We start from the raw sequence: 24,593 nt of genomic DNA, 5'->3' as shown, positions 1-24,593 counted from the left end.
TATCACCCTGTTTTTTTACATGTTGCAAACAAGGTATGGAATTACGCTTCTAACGTGTTACAAACAAGTTCAAGAATTACTGTAAATTACAGTTGATAACGTTTAACTGACTCTCTTAAAGTGTCTTATAGTTCAGTGCACCTTAAATATGACATAAATTCAAAAATAGACTGTTCGTTGACGGTGCCCCTTTTTATCCAATGCGATCTACAAATTGGAAATTACAGTAACTAAAATTTTTTAAATATCGTATTTGATTAACGCATTTCTGAGACCCCTATCTCAATGGTATGACCGAAACCTTTCTTAAAAATCCATTGTACATAACTTGGGTCTTTTTTATCCCCCTGCAGTTCATCATCATTCCACTAGAGGCAGTACAAGGACTTTTTCTGCTAATTTCAAAATGGCTGCCTCTATGAAATTAAAAAGAAAAAAAATTGGTGGGAAAACGTTTAGTTACTTTTCTGAATTTTAGTCATTTTTTTAATGATTACTTGCGGTTTTGGAAGCAAGTATTAATTTGCTAAACTAGTTGATAATTCATTCTTTATAATAGTTACATCATGTTAAAAAATAATTGACACAGAGGGTAAATAAGCCATTTTTGTCCTGAATACTCAGATCAATATTTTTACATCTTAAACTAACATTGTTTTTGAGTAAAAATGTACCAAATCACCCAACGTATCACAATTGATAATGTCTATACCTCATTAAAAGATGATACTGTTCTGCATTTTTTGTTTTAGATTTCAAAAAAATCTTGATTTAAAAAAAATAATGTCAATTCTTTGATGTAGTGAGTTCTGCAGGGTTAAAACTTGATTCAATAAAGACAAATACTTTGCTTTGTTTGGATTTTTGTTTCTATTTTTTTGTCCTGTTGCTGTCCCAGGCTCCCAGATGTCATTCACAGGGTGTGGGGAGGTCAAAATTGTCAGCTCTGACTTTTGAGTTTACACTCAGGAAGAGCACTTTCCCAAGATCTCGCCTTGCTCTGCTCCCCAGAGGACAGAGGGGTGAATTATGAAAATCTGTTTCTGTGCAGGCATTCAGAGGAGCAGGAATGGGATGGCGGGAGAGCTTTTGTGGGAATTCTCAAGTGTCATTTTAAAGTAAGAAATGGGGAGGAGGGTGAGGGTGGAAGAGAGGATTTTGGCATTGGAGCACAATATAGTGACTGTGGCTTTAGAGGAGAAATGTGATGTGGGGCCCAGAGGATAATGTGTTTTGTGCAGAGGAAGCCAGGTTACTGTTGATAGAACTGGATGTAGCTGTAGTTGGTGTTCTGTCTACTTTTGAAATCAGCTTTACATGCTACTAGACTGCCATCATTGTCAGCATCCCTTTTTGTCAAATAGTTAGGCAACTTATAAAATCAAAACCTTGTTCTTCTCCCAGATCTGTTTCAGTGGAATTTTTTTTCATTTAAAAATTTTCTTTGGTATACCTACCTTGAACTCTGTTACCACACTCAGATCATGTCTCACAAGTGTCCTGAACAACTCCAACATTCTTCTCTGCCGCTTCAGACTACCTCATATACACCATCTTAACCTTTGTTCACACCGCCCGCTGCAACACATGTTCAAGCGACCACTTCCAATGAGAAATCTATGTAAAAGCGTGTTTTTGGGTGCCGCGTTCTCGTGTTCACACTTATAGCTGAACATATACTTAAGACGGTTTTCAGGCACTATGTACAACACTTCGTCTTTTGAACGCCCGTTGAAAGTCAAACCAGGTTGAACTTTTACCAATCAGGGACTCGAATTTGGTAGTGCCAACCGTTTGAGCTCGGCCGGAATTATTTGACATCGAGTCTTTCATATATCACAATAGAGCTGGGACAGAAAAAGCCCGAAGCAAGGTTCGAAAGATTATCACGGCTTTGACATTTTTGCACCAAGCCTCTTCCAACTTTAGGTGGCGGACATGTCACCTACTGTTGAAAAGGAAAAAGAAGAAGCCCCTCCCTGCTTGTCCAGTGTAAACATCATTTGCTAAACACACATTCAGGAACACTTTTTGGCACATTCTTGATCATCGGGCATCACATGTCCGGTGTGAACATAGCAATAGACTTTAGATCTCCAAAGACACAATGCAGCTCCTTCTGACCTTTGTTCTTCTCCAGAAGCATCCTCAAAGCAAATATTGTGTCAGGGGCCCTTTTCTTTGGTATGAAACCCCACTTTTTCTCATAAATGCTCACTTATGACCTCAGTCTAGCTTCCACTGTTTCCCATAAGGTCATTGCGTGACTCATCAGCTTTATTCAACCATAGCTTCCACAACTGCATGTCTTACTTCTTAAAAATGAGAAGACTTCTCCATTCCTCAGTCATCCTCTTACTCTCTAAGTTCTTGTTTGACAGTCCAGTCACAAACTCTACAGCCATCTCTCCTAAACACGTCCAAATCTCCACAGGTACGTTGTCGGAACCGACTGCCTTTCTTGAGAGTCTTCCTCACTTCATCTTTACTGATCTTTGCAATGTCCTGCTTCACAGCCTCCTTTTCTACCATGTTATCTTTAACATTTATCTAATTCATCAGTTCTTCAAAGTTCTCCTTCCATCTTTCCATCACTTGTGGATCCTGTTGACACATTTCCATCTCTGTTTTTAAATCACCCTAACGTGCTGCACATCCTCACGTTTGTGTTTCTCTGCCTTTCCAATCTGTACAGATCTACCTCTTTCTTCATTGTGTCTAACATGCCATACAAGTCCTCATGTGACCTTTGTTTGGTCTTCACTTTGTGCCGCATCTCCCTGTACCTCTGTCTACTGTCTTCTATCTGCTCAGTGTCCAAGTTTTTTAGCCAACCTTTTCCTATTAAAGCACTCTTGAACTTCTTTGTTCCACCACCAAGTCTCCCTATCTGATTCACCAAGTACCTTCTCCCAGGCGTCATGATCACTTTAGCTATAGCTGTGCAGTCATCTGGAAGAACCTCCTGATCTCCCAAAACCTGTTTCAACTGTTTCAAGCGTCAGAGTCATCATTGTATCTGACTTCCCCTCTGGAGCCTTTTTGTAAAAGTAGTAGAATAAGTCCTGATCCACTCCCCTTTCCATTTGCACCACTTGTACATGGACCCCAATCTCAAATCCTTGCAACTTTTCCATTTGGTGTCCACACACAGCACAACTCCTCCTGTGTTTGTATTTGTGGTTTGTATAATTGAACCTGCTTAGTGCCACTTTAGGTTTTAGAAGCTTTAAACTTTTATTTAGCCACAGTGTGTTCATGCTCATGTCCTGTTTATCAATGTTTTTCCACTTTGACTAAAGTCAAAAGTCATCTAATACTTAATCCCAGTATTAGATAAAGCTGTGCTGAAATAGTGTCAGCCAAAAAGAGAGCTGTAATTAAAAGCAGGATGATTGGGTCCTGAGGAGCCAGCAGGGTAATTGGGAGCAGATCCTGCATGAGTCAGGAGCTCTGCTGATGGTTGGATGGACCGATGTGCTCATGGGAGGGAGTCGGAGGAAAGATGCTCCACCTCTGTAAGGAGAAGAAACAGGACACCCTCACCCAGATGGAGGGAATAAGAGATTTGTTTTCTTGGCCTCCAAGATGGATTAATCCTCCTACCACGCCTCCCCTTCTCATCAGGATGATGTTTCTGTGCCAGCAATGTTTACAGTCACTTCTTCAAGCCGCTATCGCATCTCCCACACTATAAGGCTTGGATAAAAAGCATAATTATTTTCAAAAACCAACAGTATGCTTTGTAATTCAAAGTACCTTATATTTGGATTCATTCTGGTTGTGTTTACTGATGTCGAAGCGATTTTGAGAGGCACACTGTGCTCTGTTAGGATGTCCGTCTGTTTTTTTTGTTTTTTTTTTGAGTTCCAAGCAAGTTTAGGTGTTTTTGTGAAAACTAATGTGCGGCTAAGGTGTAGCGATGTTGGACTGTATTTTTTACATGTTACTATCAAGGTTTGGACTTAGTGTAGGCACAGTGTTGGCTAATGTTTAGCGTGTTTTAAACAAGTTCGAGAATTAATGTCAAAGCAGTTGATAAAGTCTGACTGAATGATGGACTTATCCCTGACTTTTTTGTCTCGCTCTTCGGGGCGCCTTATTTGTGACAGAAATTCAAAAATTGACCATTTATTGACAGTACACCTTATAATCCAGTGTGCCCTACAGTGCGGAAAATTCGGTGCATTTAATCAATGAAAAAATTATAGAAAGTAAAGAAAAACTTTCTTTTGCAGAACTTATTTGAGATTAAAAGCAAAAGAGACCCTGCACACTCCTCCACTTTTTCTATCTAATTAGTTTGTTAAACAGGAGTTTTCATTTGTAGAATTTAGACTTGGACTGAATCCAATTTTTGGGAAAATTATTCTGTCTCTTTGTTTGCTAACATCTTAACCAGCTTAACTGCCTGTTAGTAACAATCTGCACACATTGCTGTAACCATCCTCCCCAGATCACTTTTGGGTTGTTGGAAAGAACCCGAGCTGAAAGAACATGATAACGCCAATTGTTGTTTTAGGGTCATAATGAAGGGAAGGGTGTTCAGCTTCTTGGCATCCTTGTTGTTTTGTAGCACCCGTTTCCTCAGTTCAGGGTCGAAGGAACTTATCTTAGCATCCACGGTAAAGAAACACGGAACACATCAAATCGGCTGACTATGAATTAAATGTCTCATTGGTCAGGCTAAATTGCTGCTAAAGCCACCATGTGATTTCACATGGTGGCATGGTGCCTCTGTCACTGTGCAGATGTGCAAAATACATCGTTTTAAACGCAAGTCTAACTCATGCAGAATGGAAAAAGCAGCTGCAGAGATGTAGCAAACAGGCTGTGAATGAAGCATGAGCTCACACAAATGCATGTTGTCAAAATGTAGAAAAACTGCATGTAAAGATGACCACTGCAAGCAGAGAAATGTAGGTTGTAGGTATACAGTCCTCAGTTGAACCAGGAAATGTCTTCTGAAGAAGCAACACCATCCTTATTCTTTGATTTACTGAGGTAATAATTTGGCCCATATTTCAAGCACAGAGTGAGTCATTGCAGGAGTTGTAAACCACAGACACAATAACAAGGCATTCTATGTGTGTGGCATTACAAACACAACAATGGACACTTGCGTTATATTTGGAATGGCTTGATAAGCAAAAAAAAAAAAAAAAAGCGCAGGGAGACATAATTGTTTGCTGGGTCCCCCTTCAGTTCCTGTCTGGCTTTGTGCCTGACACCATTTCAATGCCGTCTCGCGTTCATCCTCCTCTGACAATGAAAGGAGAGGGTGGAGGCCAAAGGGTGCAGCTCAGAAAGTGAAAAAGACTATCTCTGCATTCGGGAGGTGAGATGTGGGAAAATGAATGTGGAACTTTAAGGTTGGTAGCACGTGTTTGGTGTCACAACAACACGCATAAGGAAGATTTCTAGAGAGATATGAGCATGCATGCTTGGTCACGGAGCTAGGCTGTTTGGCCCATGTCCAGGGCCTTGCTATGAAATCAGCTTGGGAAAGCAGCAGGGGCCCTGTGCGAGACATAAAGAGAGATACACAGAGAGGAAGACTGTAGAGCCACAATAACATTCCTTTCTACTCTTATCCTGTCCTCTTCTTCAATTCTCAATTTCTCTCCTTTCTGAGATCTTCATTTGACTTTTGAAGATTCCCCCCCAAAGTTGAGCTCCTCATTCCACTTTGGAAATTTCACATAAGCTAAACGATTTCTTCCAAGCTGCTTGAGTGTGAAGCAAACGTTCCTGCTTCAAAACCACACACTTCAGGGTGGAACATTATGGACCTTCATACCTTTTTTGCCAATAAACCCCACTTCTCCGAAACCAAAGACTTAATGGCAGTGAAAGAGAAAGAATGAAAAAGGAGAAAATGAAAGAGTGAAGGACAAGCAAGTGGAGCGGCCAAGTTTTCCATTGCAGAAGGAGCTGTCGAGCGTGTTAAATTGATTACAGACAAAGCTTTTGGCACACTGTTGTTTTGGAGGGTGTAGTGTGTTCGGCGTTAGCGGTGTGCAGAAAGATCGAGAAGAGGGACGTTAATCCTAATTTATCGTGTTCTCTTGCAGTCGAGTCTCACATGTAAACCCACTCAAAACCTTGTTTAAAGACCATTTGTTCAATATCACTCTGAGCTTTTTTGGTCAGCTTTGCCCTTTTTAGGAAGCTGAAAATGACAAAATGTTAAGGAGACAATTGCTTAGGTAAACGGGTTAAAGAGGGCAATGACAGTGATGTAACGGCGCCCGTTGTTGCTGCAGGGCTGGGCTGAAGGAATGAAGGAGAGGATGAAATGTTTATGAGAAGCAGCTGTAGGGAAGAGGTAGACAGGCAAAATCTCTAGAGCATCGTAACAACCGCCAGCTCACAGCTCGCTGACAGCAACCCAGAATTACCCCGAAGCTTTGAATGGAGCACTGACAGCACCACCTGCACTCACTGTGATAAATCCGACTCCACTGAACACCAACGCTCTATAGCATTTAGATTTGACGACATGTAGACAATGGTATGTTTTTTTTTTTCAGTTAGTAATGCTCTCTGGCTTAGTAAAAAACACGTAAAAGCATTTTTAATTGCATAGAGGCTATTGACTGTACATGAGAACTGGAACAAGTGAGTGTGACATCACCCATAGAAGATGATTTACTTTTAGCTCCAACAAAACAAAGTCACTTCAGTCGTAAGTTTTTCTCGTTATGGACGTGGCCATGTTGGAGCCAGAAGACACAACTAAACACTGGTTGGTCCACATTGGTCTGAGTCAATGTTTCTATGGTAACCACTCTCACCAAGCAAGCGTGAGCTCGTTGGAAGTCGACAACCCTATACCGCTTAACAGCAGACTCGACAGAATCTGTAAATCTGTAAATTAAAAGTTTCAATGTGAGACCAACTTCTTTTACTGAGGCATCAGTTTTTAACTGAATCAGATCTGGGTCGCTCATGCCCTGTGTCAGACTGACGCAGATCCAATTCTTGAGGGAACTAAGATTTAAAGTCCCACTCTGATCATATTCTGATTATGTGTGTGCATTTTTGTTTGCCAAAATAAAAAAAAACTGCAGTTTTCTAGGACATAGTTTTTGCAGAGCGACAGGAGTTCGTTAGAAATTTGCCTCTGAATTGTAGGCCGGGCTGTTGCTGTGGATCAACCCCACCCCCTCTTCCCTTCCCCAATGATGAGAGCACAGAGCAGGGAGCTTGTGGTCTGCCCAGCATAATTTCTACATCATAAATGAGCTCCTTTTCCAATGGCATATTTGTCTGCCCCTAATTCACAACGATTTGAATAAAGAAATACTCTAAAATGCAATTTTAAACTCTATTTATTTAATATATGTCCTTCAGGATCAGAAAATACCACAAGAACATGTTGAAAAGACCAAAAATACCGTTTTCTTCAGATTGGGTTTTTCAGGTCTGAGAAAAGAAAAGAATCTTGTTGGAACGTTAGTCGTGAAACTAGTAATCCTCCCAGCCTGAATGGCGCTTTGGATTGAAAACTGATCCTGAGCAGTTCTGGGATTTCCAGACTCCCTTTGATGACAATACAGAAAGGAAGATCTGGAACTTTTTTTCATTATTTTTTGATAGTTTCATTGTTTAAACGAATGAAGTAAAAAGAAGCAACAGCCTCATTTTTTTTTATTTAAATTTCCACCGCAATCCAAAAACTGTAACTGTTAAATTAAGGTTCAAATATGATTCTAGACAACAGTTTCTAGTTGAAGTTGACTTTCTGTAACAACCCCCATCTCTCACGCACGTACTCTTGTTCACTCTATTGCCATTTTAAGAGAAATTATGATTTCCAACTCCTAATAGAAAATAAAAGTATGAAAAGCATCAATAAAAGTAATTAAAGACTATTGTTTCTGTTACCTCTATGGCCTCTAACTCTCACCGACCTTGCAATTCCATTTCCTTTTCCTGCCTTCACTTACCAGACAGGTAGAGGTCGTTTCGAGGCGCAGTTTCCCGTGATATTTTTTTATTGGCCTCAGCAGATGGCCTCCTTCAGCCTCTGCATTGTCATGATAGCCATCTTGCTCTGTGGGTCAGCATTAACAATAGTTGGGAATAGCTTTTAGCACACAAAAGGCTCAGCTTCATCTGAAAGAAGAGTTTCCTCAGTAACCAAACACTGAAAAAATGCCATGTTGTCAAATGTACTGCTGTTGCAGGAATACACATGCAGCCTGCCAGGTGTGGCTGAGAAAGCTTGACTTTCTTGCAGGAGTTGGGTTCGGACAAGTGAAACTTCAGTGTTTGAGAGCAGACAGCCTGCACAGTCCAGCAAAATACCCACTTTCCTTAGACTTTGCTGTGGTTGGAGAAGCTCTGCTTCCACTGCTCATCTAGTGAATATCTCCAGACCTTTCTTTGCATCTGCGGCATGTGCACCCCTCCCCCAACCCAAAGAAAACTTCAACGGTAAAGCTGTTCCGTTTGACTCTGGTGACGCCACAGTCCCGTACATTCTTAAGTTTGGCGAGGGGGAAAAAAAAAGATGATGTGGGGGAGGAAGAAAGAAATGCAGTTGATGTTTCTCTTCAAGCATGTGACCCCCACTCAGCTCACAGCTGAAAATAATTTGGCCTGCAGGACAGAGAATGGCTGACGTAAACCTTCCTCCTCCTCCGTTCTCTTTTCTCTTGGGGGGCCGGTCTTTGGACTAATGAGGGTGTATAAAGACAAAGGAAAGAATAGCTTGAGCCCTAAGCTTGTCCTGCGTTATGACTTTGTCTTGAAGTTTAATTGTTTGCTTGTTGGACAAAAACAACCCACAAATCAGTCCAGAACTCATGGACCCAGAGGGCTAATTGTTCCATGAGCTTATTTATTTTTATTTGAGAGATGATCCACTAAAGTTGTGTCACTTTTTGGAAGTCCTCATTTTGAAAAACGTTTTATGAAGGACTGTGGAAATGACTTTACAGGAGTACTTTTTTAGTAAAAAAGAAATCTTTGAAATAATGGAATACTTTGCAATATATTTGATCCAAACTGTTTTGCAGTGAAAGCATAAAGGAACAGCGTGAAATTTTGTGTTGCATAAAGAAATGTGTACATTTAGTAGAGATGCGTATATGTCATAAAGTTTTGAGATTCTGAAGGAAGTATTCATATATAAAGCCACTTTTAAGTATCATAATAAGACTTTTGTTACTGTTTGTAAAAAAAAGGCTGTTGTCTGTTACATTAGATCTGAGACAATAACTGTGCCAAAATATAAATCCAACCAACAAAACATTTGATTTAATGTATTTCACATTTTTTTATTTGATAACTTCTGTCTGTAATAAAGATGTATTTAAAGTCCCATTCCAATCATTTTTGATCTATTATAAAATCATTTCCAGTGGTCTTTTAATTATGATTGTGTCATTTTTAGCCTAAATCAAAATACCTGTTGTTTTTTTAAGGACATCTCGAAGTTTTCCAGGGATGATGACGATTTAAAAGGGATGACCTTTCTTTGGGTCAGAGAGTAGAACCGTCAACCCCCACTTTTAGGTTTTGTGGCTCAATTCCAGGCTACTCAAGGCACCTCACCTGCAGTTTTTCAGGTTAAGACAGGTCTACTGACGAAAAAATGTAGGTGATTGCATGAATGAATGTGGTAGACAAGTGTAAAAAATAGTGTCCAAATCATTTGCAAGCAATTTTTCAATTTACATGTGATTAGAATAATCCAAATGTTAAATAGATTTCATCCTAAAGACCATCCATCTACTCCTTTACCCTTATGGGGTCATGGGGTTGCTGGAGCCTATCCCAAATACTGTAAGGCAAAGGTGGTGCATAGCCTTGGCGGGTGGCCAGTCTGACCCAGGGTCTCATCCTGAAGTTATTGCTCAGAAGTAAAAACCCATTCCCTGCACATAAGATGGTGTTAAACCACGTAGTATCCAGGAAATGTTCAACAGACTGCAAATATTCTTTAATTTTTCAGTACATCTGGCAGACGTCAAACATTTCAGTGACACATACTAGACTGACTAATGCTTCTGTTATGTGGTTCTGCTGCTTTGTGTCATTAAATGAGACATTATATCACTGCACGAGAGTAAAAAATAAAGATATAAAGTCAAGTTCATTTTTCCTGTAACCTTTACAAAAATGTACACAAAAAAAATCTGAACTTGTGCAAACAGTTAGCTCACTTTTTTGTGTTATTTGGGCTCCATCAATGTTTGCATCCCCTAGACTCCATGTTTGATTCAAACTAGGGTTTGTTGTGTGAACAGTGTGAACTTAAGAATGATCACACATTTCCAAACAGTTCACTTCGATACATTACTGCCTATTTCCAGGACTAGTAAAACTGGCCACTCCTGCGAATCCTCCTGCTGATCCCCTGGTTATAGTGTAGTAATAATATGTAACTCCATGTTTTCTTTCAGACAATCTCTTGTTTTAAACATTTTTCAAAGATGCTTTTTTTTTTATTACATATTTTTTTAGCAACACATCATTTCTAAATGTCATTTCCTCTCTTAACTTGACTTCTGGACTTTGGTTTACCCTAAAACGAACAGAGTCCCTGGCTTTCCAGGGGACCAGGGTCTGCATTGTTGGTCCGCACAATAGTTCCCACCTGCCAAACAATCCGACCATCCAAATAAACCAACCTTGGTGTAAAACAAGCCTGCCAGTGGGAATGGGCCCGTAGTTTACTTCAAGGTGAACCAAAGTGAACTAAAAGAGTTTAAAAAAGTGAACCTAAGTTCTAACAGACTAAACCTTTTATAGCGGTATGGTACCGGCTTTGATTACTGTATTATAACCATTAAGAGTATAAGAATGGACCAAGTGAGTGTGATGTCACCTGTAGAAAATGACTTACTTCCAGCTCCAACGCAACAAAGTCAATTCAGTTTTGCAATACGGAGGTTGCCATGTAGGAGCCAGACAACGCCAGTAAGCGGTGATTGGCCCGAGTCAGTTTGAGTCCCCATTTCTATGGCAACCACTCTCGCCAACCAGGAGTGAGCTTGTTGGACGTTCATACCCCTACTTCTTGAATGTGAGCTCAGGAGAATATGAATCAAATGTCCAAACTTTAAACATTTTATTTAGGTATCTGATTGGTCATAATTGATGTCAAATCCATTCACATTTTAGTTTCCTAAAGTTCAGCCCACTGTTTACTTTCCACATCCAAAGATTCCAAAGGGAACATTCTTAGAACATTCTACCACACTGTGTGGTCACATGTCTTTGCAAAATTCAAAGTGTTTCCACACATTGGACTGGAATGATGACATCACATGTATGTTTGTCCGCTGTGATGCACTTTATCAATTCTGCCTCAGACAGATCGATCTGGTTTGATTCTAAGGAATGGAAATTGATTCATTGATTAACTGTTACACCCCTAACACCACACCCATAGATTTACCTCAAGCCCAAACAAAACCAAACGAGTTGTCATAAATAAAAAAACAAAGAAATATACATAAAATATATAATATATTATAATATATAATCGATTTCTGAAATCGATTAGCATATAATCTTATTTTAGGGGTCAAGTCAGAGTTTTCAGCCCAGCAGTTAACAGACAGTTGCTTCCTTATGCAACTTGCTTCCGCTAGTGAAAGTGCAACATTTGGTACTTGCAGTAAATTCAAGAACAAAAGACTTGGATGTAAAAAACTTATTTTTTTGTAAATATTTTAAAAAGAACAACAATTCTTGAGTAGTTTTATTACAATAAATGCTTCTCTGCTTTTAATGGCTGAAAATATGTTTTTGGTTTAAAACTATTGATTTCTAAAGGGAGTTTCAAAGACAGATCAAACTAGTATGTCCATCTCTTTATGTATAAACTAATGATGTTGTACATGTTACTGACTGAGCATCATTGTCTGTGCAGGATGCCAGCTGCTAGCACCATGACCGGTGGGACAGCCCTGCTGCTCTGTGCAAACACTGACAACTGCATCTACCAACCGGTCCAGGGGTAAGCACATAAAAAAAAGGAAATTGGTGATACATTGCCATTTGCACATAAAATGCATTCATGATTATTTAAAAATCCTTCTGTATCTTTCTTCAGAAACAAACTCTGCATCCAAATATTGCTTTTCAATCACCAAAAACTGTGTTGCTGATCCTTAAAGTCAATGGGAAAAAGTCGTTAATAAACAATTATATCTTGTTTCAAGGACTTTTCGTGTATTTCTGATCCTTGCATGAAATCTCTCATAATGTTCTTTTTAATCTTTAAACTTGTTTTTATTTACTGATTAATTAGTTATTACTTTTGCACATTAACACCTAACAAACATTAATAAAATGTATGTAAAATATAAATGTTTCTAAGTTCACAACTTAAAACTTTCCTTCCCAGAACAGATTTCCCTTACATTTCCTAACTCATCCATCAATCTCATCACATGTGGCACTGCAAAGCTGTATTTCCCATATTTGTTTGATCACTTTGTGTGTCAGGGTTAGGAAAGAAAAGAATCATGTTTACAACTCAGCCTGTCCCTTTATGTTGTGCGCTTTATCCTCCTCAGAAATAGTTGAGTGTAAACTTTGACCCTTAAAGCTGCAGTTCAAACCGTGATGACCTTATCATTCTGCAGGCATGACTCACAGTTGAAATGCAGGTGACAAACATAATGTCTCAGATCTTTTATAAAAAGAGTTTTTCTTGACTCTTTAGAGGCAAATAGGCTGAAAGTCCCACTCTGATCATCTTCTGATCTATTTTAAAAGCGTTCCCTGTGCTCTTTTACTTATAATTATGACGTTTTTAGCCCAAATCCAAAAACCTGTGTCAGTTTTTAGAACATAGTTTCTGTAGAGCGGCAGTAATTCAAAAAACAAAAGATTCTCCTCAGGGTCGTAGGTCGGGACTGTTGATTAAGCCCGCCCACACTTCCCGTCACCCATTTGTTTACACTCTCCCCTGCTGGCTTACAGCCCCTCACAAAGCCCAGCCTAACATTAGCGGTGTTACAAAAACGGCAGCAATATTGAAGCTGTCCAGCCATACAGTTTCCAGCTCAGACGAGGAAAACAAAGACGTACATGGATCTATGGAGCAGAGTAGGGAGCTTGCAGCCCGCCTAGTAGATTTTCTACATCACAAACACGATCTTTCTCTAACAGCATTTCCTCATCTGATTCACAACGGTTTGAGCAAAGAAAATGCTCCGAAATGAAAGTTTAAGCTTAATTTTCTTTATAAAGTCCTCCATCATCAGAAATTTGCCACAAGAACATGTTAAAAACACAAAAAACACAATTTTTTATTGTAGTGGGTCTTTAAAAATCAGCACCCAGATCAAAGAGCCAAACATTTAGCCACTGGGAGCATTAAATTGATATTTTGATTAAAAATATATTTTTCTGCTTCCTATTAAGGATCCAGTGCTGCGGCCTAAACGTTGGGAAAGCTCCGTCATCTGTGGTGCCCCAGCCTCCGGAGGTGTGTGGGTTACGGGGGGAAAAAGACGGGAGCCGGACTGCTGTTGCCATCAAGCATCCAATTGCCCCTCTGCTCAGCCTGAGGGAGAGCCCTGGTCCCCCTGGCACCATGCTGGCTCACAGAAGAGCCACAACTACCACGGATCCACGGACTCCCAACATAGAAAACGGACTCTGCTGCAACAAGAGCTCAGCAGGATCCAAGAGTGCCAGCATTCGCGATAAGATATCGCAGTGGGAGGGCAAAAAGGAGCCCAATCTGAGTCCAACTGGGATGTGCCCACTAGCTTCAATGCAGAAGGATGTTGACGCTTTGAGGAAAAGGGAACCTAAAAGTTCAGAGGTCCAAAGAACTGAAAACAAGAGGTTTGTCTCCTGGGACAGGCAAGACTCAGGAAAAGAGAATGTTGGAAAACTGGGAGATTTTAGACCCAAATCTCCAGAGAGTCCAACAATCAAAAAGAAAGAAGTAATGATTGAGAAGGGACGTCACTCTTCCAAGCCCACTGAACAAGAAAAGACAACAGTTTTGACTCATGTGAAGAAACTGGAAAAGGCAACAAAGGAAGTTCCCGTCAAATCCTCGCTGGCATTTCCAGGGAATTACTTCTGTCCTCCTTTAAAGGAGGAGCTGGAGGACACAGAAAAGAGAATCAATGAACCCATTTTTGGGACTTTCGACACGGTTCAGCAAGGTGGGTCACGGAGGAGAAGAGAAGGCAATGCAGAGAACGTATACAGTGAGCCCGGAGCTCCATCTATAAACCCTTTACCTAAACCTCAAAGGACCTTTCAGCATCACGCACCACCAACCACAACATCAGGATTTTACCACGCGAAGGGGAAAAGGAACTTGCCCCCTTTACCCGCCATTCCCCCTCCGCCTTTACCCACCTGTCCTCCCCCAGGAGTCTGCAAGAGACCTTGGGTTGACAAATCCCGGAACAGTAATAACAGGTAAGTAAATATTGGAAAAAACATTTCACACACCCAGAAATACCAGCATCTTTACCAGTATGTACATATATTAAGATAAGATAAGATATTCCTTTATTAGTCCCACGATGGGGAAATTTCCTTATTGCGGCAGCAATAACCTGTATTTTTGGAACATTTTCTCACATCAATATCCTCCACATAAGGCAAGGCTATTAGAAAGAAAATCAAAGTTGTTTTTTGATTTCTCATAACTCCTCTAATATTACATTTCTATGCATTTTGCAGACACTGTAATGAAAATCTTCTTCCTTCTCCTTTAAACAGGTTTTCACTTGTTTCCTCATCAACTCAAAATCTTTCAGGCTGGATGTTATCAGTGTGTTGCTGCTTGTTTTCCATGATGCTTTGAGCATGACTTATGCAGCAGTGAAGGGATATTTTTTTCTATGTGAAAATCAGAAATGAGCTTCTCCTGAAGTCTAAAATCCCCACCGAAAAGATGGCCTTGTCTTGGGTTAAATATATTCATTGGGTGCATGTTTAACAATGTTCTTCATGGTTTACCTTCCCCTGGAACTCAAGATCCTTCATTCAGAGAGACAAAGGTTGAATCTGATATGCTTCCCTACTTCTCCAATATCCCTACATTTATCCCTCCAAGCGGAGGAAAATGTAAAAATTGTTTCTTTAAATTCGGACGCTACTATCACTTTATGACGCCATCAATAGTCGCCAGTGATCTACGTTAGCACGCAGCTGCGCAACTCAGAAAACACATTACAACATCGGTTTTGTAACTTTAAAAAGTCATGCTTGAACAAGAACTCAATGTTTACATTTAAATGTAAACTTCAGTGCTTCAGAGAAAACCCATGTGAAGAAATGCCTTTCAGACACCACCACAGCTCCCAATGACCCCACAAATGGGGCAATAGAGAGGAGCCAGAGGGGAAGGGAAGCAATTTGCATTCAGCCAAGATGTTCTCAGAATGAGACCATACTGTAGATCATGCATGTCCAAAGTCCGTTCAATATGTGACTTGGTTGCATGCTCCTTTACTAAAAAAAAAAAAGATTAGTGGCCCCCATCGCTTTCTAAAAACTGTCTCTAAGATTTCTTGATTGTGATTGACTAAATTGCGTTATGAGCCGTTGTCAACATGTGGCAACAACATGCGGCTACTTGACCTTCAGAGCCTTGAGGGCCAAACAATAAGAACAGATTTATTTGTTTCTGTTATCAAAACCAGGACAGAATAACTGTTTGATCTTTGTGTATAAGGACGTTGTTGCCATGGCAGTATTGACTGTCACCTCCTTCCACTAACATCAGCATCATAAGCAGCCAGTCACTTCCCAGCCCTTTTCGGAGAGCAGAAAAAATACTTGTGTCGATTCTCATTCATCCAGATTGATTCTATTGAAGTAGTGGGTAAAAAAATAAACCAAGTCCACTTGGCTGTAATACTTTGATAAGGTCACACATCCCCCTCTATTCTTCTCTTTCTCTGGGGTTTGTTGGTTTTTTTCTTCCGATTAAATCTTGGGCTGCGTTTAACCCCTAGATGCATATTGATGTTTTGATGCTTCTTCTGCTCCTAAATTACCTTAATTTTGCAGCTAATTGAAAGCAAAAACATAAGTGATTTTTTGTTCATAGCTGGAAATAAATCCAGGTTTCAAGGAATTAACTAAAGTGAGAAAAGTAAAGTAAACAAATTCCTCTATGCAGATTATTCCAAAACACTATTTTTTATTTGTACCCATAAACGTAAAAAACTGTTGACAATTCTTGACGTTTATGGGCTGTTTATGTAGGGGTGTGACCTCATCACCGCATAACCGCAACACCGCACTTTTATTTTTTTTTAAAGTTTTTTGTTGTTGTTGAAAGTTCTGCATATGGTGCGTGATTGGAACTATAATAAACACATTAAATACATTCATCTTTACTGATAATTTACTTTTCTGCTAGTCCTGTGTTCAGACTTCAAGGGTTTCTGGGGGAAACCTTTTATCACTGTTCTCCTTCACTCCTTCACTCTCACCTCTTGCGCTGCACGCATCTCCCACTCCCTCTTAGAGCCACGCGTGGCACGCGGCTTCCTCTTCTCACACACACACTTGTGCGGTTTCAGAAGCACACACACATCATCATTCTACAACAGAAGTTTCCGTCTCGCAGGAAATTCGACAAATTTACTGCGTTCTAATTATTAATTTTCATTGTTTTCATTTCCATTACAAGCTGCGTGCGTTCTTAAGTGCACGACACGGCCGCCCGCCAGAGGATGTTTGGGGGGGGGGGGGGTTATTACTGTTCTCCTTCACTCTGTAACACCAAAGATGAACGTCCACTGTTAGAGTGCGATGGATATCACTATATGTTTTGTTTGGGAACTATTTTGTGCAGCGCAACGTTACGTGTCTATACGGAGCCTCCTACCCCGCGTTCTTCATGGGTGTCAGGCTTCACGGCTACTGGAAAGGTGACAAAGTGTCTGCAGTCTTGTTTATTACTGGGCAATATATAATATTCTGAGAAGATGTCTGTACCAGAGAGCGCAGGTGAAGCCTTGCTTGAGGCTCGAGAGTGGTCCGCTGCAGAAGAATCAACACGCACCCCCAACACAATTGTGTGCGCTCCTTCCTCCTACACACACAGCGCTGACACACATAGTCATTCTACAACACCTACATAGTTAGTTCATTAGTTAGATAGGTAGTAGTTAGCTGTTACTGTTATTTTTTAATAAAGAATACTGCGTTGTACTTGTATTTATTTCTGACGCGGCCGCTGAGGAATTTTGTGTTTATTCTTTTGGGGCGGGGGGCTGCGGTTAACCGCGACACGCGCCCCCTGCTGGTTCAAAAATCCCACACCGTCACAGCTCTATGTTCATGTTTGCAATTATTGTTTTTAGAATGTTTGGAAATGGCCTTTTAGTTTCTTTCTTTCAAAATTATTTGTTGCATTTGTTAGACTATCTAAAACAATTTTGATGAAGTGAAACTAAAATATGTTAAATCAGATTTTATGTTCACAGCAGAAATTAAACATGAAACTTAAGAAAAAGTACACTTTTATTCCTTAAGAAATTGATTTAATTTTCAATTGTTTAATCGTTATAATTTAAATTATTGTTTTAGGAAAATGGGTGATAAATGGTAAAAAAAAAAAAAATCAGAACAGGAAAGAATTTTAGCTGATAGAACATCTTTCAAATGATTTAGGTTCATGATATTAAGTTGTGGAAGACTTAAAGAACAACTTTACACCTGAATTTGTTTCTTATGTTTTTGATTTCAAGTAGATGCTAAAGGGGTTTGATGCATGTTTGCATCCGTGGCTAAGGGTTAAACTGGAAATGATTAAAAGAAAATCTTTTTCCACAAGGCATAATAATTTCCAAAATCTTTTAAAAAAAAGAAAAAGAAGAAGAAACATACATGTGGTATTGCTATCAAACTATTGAATGTATTCAAATCACAAATGTAAAAATTGATTGAATAAACCGTATATGATTCAGTTAATTGTTAATTTGTTTTGTCAAACTGCCATTTAAAACCAAATGTATTTGTTTTTGACATTCTTTATTTTGTAATTGTAAATACTGATTCTAGTTATAATTAAGTCTTTTAATTTTGACTTGAATTTTTAAAAAAAACTCAGCTTTCCCTGCATTTGGGTTTTCCTTAAATTGGGGTTCTAAGAAACTAATCATGTACTTAGTATTTTTATATTGATTAAAAAGGGAAGTGGCATTCAGGTGCTGCTTCCCACTTAAGAAGTCCCAAAACATTTTTACACACTTTCTCTCAGGATGATGCATTATATTCTTCATTTTAAATGGAAGAAAGTTGAGTTAAGAATGTTAATGCACTCAAGCATCGATGCTCACACCTTACACTAAGTTGTAAACAATGTTAATCCTGCAATGGACTGGTAACCTGCCCAGGGTGTACAGTAACCCCCCCCTTCACCTAAAAGCTGATGGGATAGGCTCCAGCAGCCCTGTGACCCAGAAAGGAATTTAGTGGGTTCTGCCTCGGATCTGTTGTTCAGACCGACGTGGATGGTGGTGTTTGTCTTTGATTTTAGGAGGCAAGATCCATCTCTTTTCAGGAAAAGTTCAGCGGAGTTTTAAATTGTTTGTGTTTTCATATCTGCAACACTTAGTAAGACCAGAAAGAGACACAGGTAGTTCACGACAAACAATTCCCTTTTCTGGATTTGCAGGGAAAACACAATGTGGCACTTCTTTTTATTGTTTACGTCGTTCGTGATTAAATAATAATAAATGTAAGAATCCTGTGATATTTTTACTTTTCGGTTTGATGTTGAGGTTCAACTTTTTTCCAAATTGGTAGATTGTGAATCATGTACTGGAAATCATTTAACAAAGATCAGCAATAATGTAAAAAATAAGAACAGCAATCACCTTTAGCTCCATCTTTCTTGTCTATAATTGTTTCCGTGGCAACAAAACGTTTTCCCTCATATGCTGTAAATCAAAGGCACTGGTGACCTCATCCTGTTTCTAAATATCCCATTAAATCAGCTCCATGGTTAGATCCCAGGAATGTGCACGTCAGCTTATTCTGGGTTTTGAAACGTAAAAAATAGTTTATTCCAGCTTTTGCACGTCTTTTCAAAATAACAAGTTCTTGTGTAAGAGCCTTGGCAAGCACAAATGTTTTTTATTTTCCGCTCATTTGGATTTGGGCTTTTAAATTAGCTAAATTTTTAAATGTGAAATTCAATCCAGTTTGTGAATCCCTACATAAGCCACGAACAGTTAGCTTGCTGGAATGTTCACTTCTCAGTCATACTCAGATTCAAATGGTTGCTCTAAATAAAGTGCTCAGTGGGGAAAACAGAAAAATGTGAACATTGCATTATTGGAGCACATCTATTGTTCGCTTTCTCCAGCGGCCTGAACTGGATCAGTTACATTCCAGACCATATGTGGAGGTCTTCTTCTGCTCAAATTATGCTCTGATAAGCCTTTCTGGACAGGCAATCATTCACTTTAGTCCCTACCCTTTAAATTTGGTGAAACTGAATGAAAATAGTGTTTTTTTTAACATGTTTTTGTGGGATTTTTCTTATGATGGAGAACAATTATAAAGAAAATTCAGTTTTAAATTGGATTTCTGGGTATTTGTTATTTCAAATTCAAATTCTCTGCTCCATTCTGATGAAAGTCTTTGTTTTCCTTGTCTGAGATGGAATCTGAATCTAAACTGTACGGCAGAATAGCTCTGATATTGCTCGTCATTTTTGTCTGACTAATAATGTTAGGTTGGGGGTGTGGGGGGCTGTAGCAAGCGGGAGAGTGTGAATACAAATGGGTGACAGGAAGTGGGGGCGGGCTTAGTCAACAGTTCTGCCCACAACTTAGAGGAGAAATTCGAATAAATCACTGCAACTTTGCAGAAGAAATGACAGAGTTTGTTTGATCTTAATAAAAAACTGCAAAAGGATCAATAAATGACCACTGGGAACACTCATAAAATAGATCAAAAGATGATCGAGTGGGATTTTAAAGCTAAAAGACTTGAAAAAAAATGATTTCTACATTTGCTGTTCCTGTTTCTTTGCAGGCCAGTTGTAATTGTCATGACCATGTCCATTTGTGAGGTCAGAAGAAAAAAAAATTATTTAATTTCTGATGTATGAGCTCCCTGGAATGTACCCTACTTTTGCCCAATTTTGTGCTTTCTTTCCTGCAGAAAGTCCTATGAGTTCGAGGATTTGCTCCAGTCCTCTTCAGACAGCGTCCAGGTGGACTGGTACGCTCAGTCCAGACTGGGCCTAGCATGCACTTTATCAGAAGAGAATGTCTATGAGGACATTCAAGGTACGTATCATCCATCTCGTTTCAGAACCTGGAGCATTCATGTCCCAGCTGTTGTTTGACACTCGGTTGTGAACTGGTTGATCTTCAGTGGAACTGCACCCTGGGTTTGACTCTTTGATTCTTCAGCCGGGTTTTGCCTGACTCTTGGACTTCTCATTTTGTCTGCGTCTCAGAGTTCAGCGGAGTTGTTGAAGACAAACAAGTTTTTTCATTAAAATTTTCATTAAGGGAACTTACGATATGCCCCGTCTTTATTGTCTGCTGTGTTTTACCAACCCCACCTCAAGCCCTGCACTGTCAGCGTTCACAGTGTAGGAGGCTGGGGTGTGTGAGGCAGCTGCAGTGATTGTACAGTGGATGCACTTTATTGTACGTGTGCATTCATTGGTGTTTCATGAATGTTCCCACATAAACTCTCTGTGCCTTAATGATTCCATGGCATATTTTAGCTACATGTAAAGCTTTTGTTCTTTCCCTTAGCCCTAAGAACATGGAGACATTGTTCACTTAACAGACTAAAAAAAAAGACATTGTAAGGACAGTGACATAAAAATGAAGACATTGATGGTGTGTTCTTCTCACATAAATCTCTAAAAAAACGGTTTGAAATTCACAACTATTCACGTTCTTGTCACCACAACTTAAATACAGACTTGAAAGGCTAATGCACTGTCACATGTGAATGGCTGACGGCACACGAAACACTGCAGACGTTAGCGTGACTGTCTCATCAGTCAGCAATGTGGAAAACAGCACACGGAGAAAGAGCGGGGAACCAAGCTTGGATTTGCAGGTCACATCTGGCGGACGGATTGATTGAGCTGGGGAGGAGATATAGGCAAACAATTAGAGAAAATGACACAATGTGGGAAAACTGGTTTACTTGGTGGGTTGCTTGTTGCTGCAGACACTCTTATCATAGTGAAACGTGAGCTGGGACTGCTTCTTGCAGATGTTCTCGGCACATCTGGAGTTGAAATTATCTGGACAAACAAGCATAGCTGATATGGAAAGAGTACTCATGTGCTCTTTTATAAAGTGTGCGTTATTTGGGCTGTTGTGCAACCCAGCTGCCACAGATTTCATGGGTTTTTACTGGATGTTTTATGGTCTGCAGATCCACCATCCAAAGAAAACCCTTATGAAGACATAGAGCTGGAGCGTAGCTGCTTGGGGAGCAAATGCATTTCACCTGTCTTCTCCTCTTCTGTCCCAGATACTCCCACTAAGGTATCTAATTGCAAATGTCACACAGAGGTATTCTGGATCTGCTCTGAAGTACATTACCATGCCTGCGTCTTCAACAGCTCTCCAGCAAGTCGGGGTTTTTCCGACAAAACTCAGAGCGACGGAGCTTCAAAGTCTGTGAGCTTCGCAAAACCAACAGAGACACTGGCATCTCCTCCCCCTCCCGCATCAGCCCCCCGTCTACACCCAGCAGCCCCGACGACACTCCCTGTCTCTCCGGAGATCCTCACAACCGCAGACGGAGGAAGATCCCCAAGGTATGAAGGTCTGGAGGCCTCCTGCCAGAACCGGTGATTTATGACTAATTGAAGGAGGTTCAGTGCTGGTCCCCTCCTCCTGCAGTCAAAAGGATGAGTGACTGAAGCAACTCTCTGTGAAAATAAAATGAAGTGATTTTTGTGGGAATTTCTTTGATGCAATCAGGAGATTAATGTTACTGCTCCTTGACTTCAGATGGTGCTGAGAATCAATGGCATCTTTGAGGCACGCAGAGGCAAGAAGCACATGAAGAAGGTTTCTCAGTCTGCAGAGTCCAGCTCAGGGAGAGGTGAGGCTACAAACAACCACTACCAAAACACACTTATTTCTGTCAATCCATGAGACTGGACAGTGGTGGAATTTTTTTCAAAGCTAAAGATCTAATAAAGTACTCTCACCCGCCACTTTCAATTCAATTCAATTCAATTCAATTCAATTCAATTCAATTCAATTCAATTCAATTCAATTTTATTTGTATAGCCCAAAATCACAACAACAGTTGTCTCGATGGGCTTCAAAGTAAAACATGAACTCAAAAGGATCTTGAATAGAAAGAGTTCAATAGGAAAATACTAAAATGAACTAACAAACTGACTAAGCTATACTGGCATCCCTGCCCTTAGACCCCCCTTCGCGGTAAGGAAAAACTCCTAAAAAAACGGATTCCAGAAAAAACGAAGAAACCTCAGGGGTGCCCACATGAAGGAGGGATCCTCCCCCAGGACGGACAGGCGATTTACCAGAACTCATTGTGAAGAATTAACTTATCTAACCCTACAACTACAAATATAAAGTCCAGCAGACGATCTTCATCTAGCCGGAGTTGGGGGGACAGTCAGGGGCGCGAGTCGAGCCGGAGACAGGAACCACAGCCAGGTGTAGGAGCAGGAGCAGAGACGAGGTACTCGGTCAGGAACTGGAGCACGGATGAGCCAACTGGAGTCTGGAAGCACTCCCACTCCCCAGGAGGGGAGAGGGAAAGAGTGACAATACATGAATCGCACTGCACCAAACAGAGGCATGGAAAACTAAATGATAAATGATGATCAAAAATTGAGGAGAGGAAGGGTAGAAGTAGATGAGAAAAGAGGACAGAACCCCACTTTATTTGGTACATCTTGCTAGTCCTAGGTTGGACCCCCTTTTGCCTTCAGAACTGCCTCAATCCTTGGTGGCATCGATTCAACAAGGTACTGGTAACATTCCTCTGAGAGTTTGGTCCATACTGACATAATATCATCACGCTGTTGCTCCAAAGTTGTCAGTTCCACATCCATGATTCCAATCTCCCGTTCCACCACATCCCAAAGGTGATCTATTGGGTTGAGATCTGGTGATTGTGGAGACCATTTGAGTCCAGTGAACTCATTGTGTTGTTCTAACCATGCTCAGTTGGTACTAAAGGGCCCAAAGTATGCCAAGAAAATATCCCCCATACCATTACACCACCAACACAAGCCTGAACTGTTGATACAAGTTTTTCCCCCAGCTTTTTTAGGAGTTTTTCCTTACCATGAACGAGGGTCCAAGGGCAGGGTTGCCCAGTTTAGTTTAGTGTGTTTAGTTAGTTCAGTTTTGTATTTTCCTATTGAATTCTATGTATTCATGATCCTTTCGATTTTACGTTTACCGGTACAAAGCTCATTGAGATGACTGTTGTTGTGATTTTGGGCTATAGAAATAAAATTGAACTGAATTAAATACAAGGCAGGATTGATCCCTGCTTTCATGTTGTTGACACCAAATTCTGACCCTACCATCTGAATGTTGCAGCAGAAATGGAGACTCATCCGACCAGACAATGTTTTTCCAATCTTCTATTGTCCAGTTTTGGTGATCCTGTGTGAATTGTAGCTTCAGTTTCCTGTTTTTAGCTGAAAGGAGTGACACCCAGTGTGGTCTTCATGCTGATGTAGCCCATCTGCCTCAAGGTTGGGTGTGTTGTGTGTTCAGAGATGCTCTTCTTAGACCTCGGTTGTAACCAGTGGTTATTTGAGTTACTGTTGACTTTCTATCAGCTGGAACCAGTCTGGCCATTCTCCTCTGACATCATCAAAGTATTTCCACCCACAGAACTGCCACTCACTGGTTACTAGATCAGCAGTAACCAGCCACTTCAATCGCCTTTCTGCTTCATTTTGATGCTGCTTTTAAACTGCAGCAAATTGTCTTGACCATGTCTACATGCCTTAATGCGCTAAGTTGCTGACATGTGATTGACTGATTAGAAATTTGCGTTAACAAGCAGTTGAACAGATGTGCCAAATAAAAAGGCCAGTGAATGTATTTAGCATAGAAAAGACCAGATTAAGGCCACACAGTAAAATTCTATTAAATAACTTTACTGGCTAAAGTTTCTGTTGTACTTTTTAGCGAAATTTGAGAAACCCCTTTATATGTTCTATTGAAAATGCACTTTTTCCTTTTAGGGTACATACATCTAGTGGCGTTGTCTTTTCATTTATTTACAGCCTTACTCAGAGACTGATGGATTTGAAAAGCGCACAATTTCTATTTTTAGATGCATCTTTTAACTTAATTGTATGGACAAATATACACCGATGGGTCATTTGGAACTGACCCAGATTTGAGAACTTTTGTGGTCACAGATGTCATTTTTATTGTAGATTTTTCTTTGATGTCATATTCTACTTTTTTCTGTTTTTTTATTTATTCACAGATGAAAACAGCGAGTCAGAAAGTGACACAGAAGAAAAGCTTAAAGGTGAGAACATGAAACTTAAAACACAAGAATCTTCAAAGTCCAATATGCATTATATGTGCCTTTGCACATGTTTTCAGACTTAAGGTTCAGTGATGTGAATTGGA

General features: G+C 40.1%; 1 protein-coding gene across 3 annotated transcripts in view; it reads left to right on the top strand.

The window, feature by feature from the left end:
- Positions 1–24,593, top strand: part of LOC101167452 (DENN domain-containing protein 2A) — a 45,638-nt gene that overhangs the window by 9,551 nt on the left and 11,494 nt on the right. For 2 of the 3 annotated variants that reach the window (XM_020703849.1, XM_011475899.3), the window contains exons 2-8: positions 11,891–11,977; positions 13,393–14,412; positions 20,131–20,258; positions 21,376–21,488; positions 21,566–21,763; positions 21,960–22,053; positions 24,445–24,489. In XM_020703849.1, coding sequence (XP_020559508.1) covers positions 11,892–11,977; positions 13,393–14,412; positions 20,131–20,258; positions 21,376–21,488; positions 21,566–21,763; positions 21,960–22,053; positions 24,445–24,489 — 1,684 coding nt within the window. In that variant the 5' untranslated portion in view covers position 11,891. Of the gene's footprint in view, positions 1–1,051; positions 1,119–11,890; positions 11,978–13,392; positions 14,413–20,130; positions 20,259–21,375; positions 21,489–21,565; positions 21,764–21,959; positions 22,054–24,444; positions 24,490–24,593 lie in introns of all 3 variants that reach the window. The other variant, XM_020703848.2, reaches the window with a different exon arrangement.

Source organism: Oryzias latipes, chromosome 6 (assembly GCF_002234675.1).
Source record: "Oryzias latipes chromosome 6, ASM223467v1".
Lineage (NCBI taxonomy): Eukaryota > Metazoa > Chordata > Actinopteri > Beloniformes > Adrianichthyidae > Oryzias > Oryzias latipes.
This window is presented reverse-complemented; position numbering and strand designations above follow the sequence as displayed.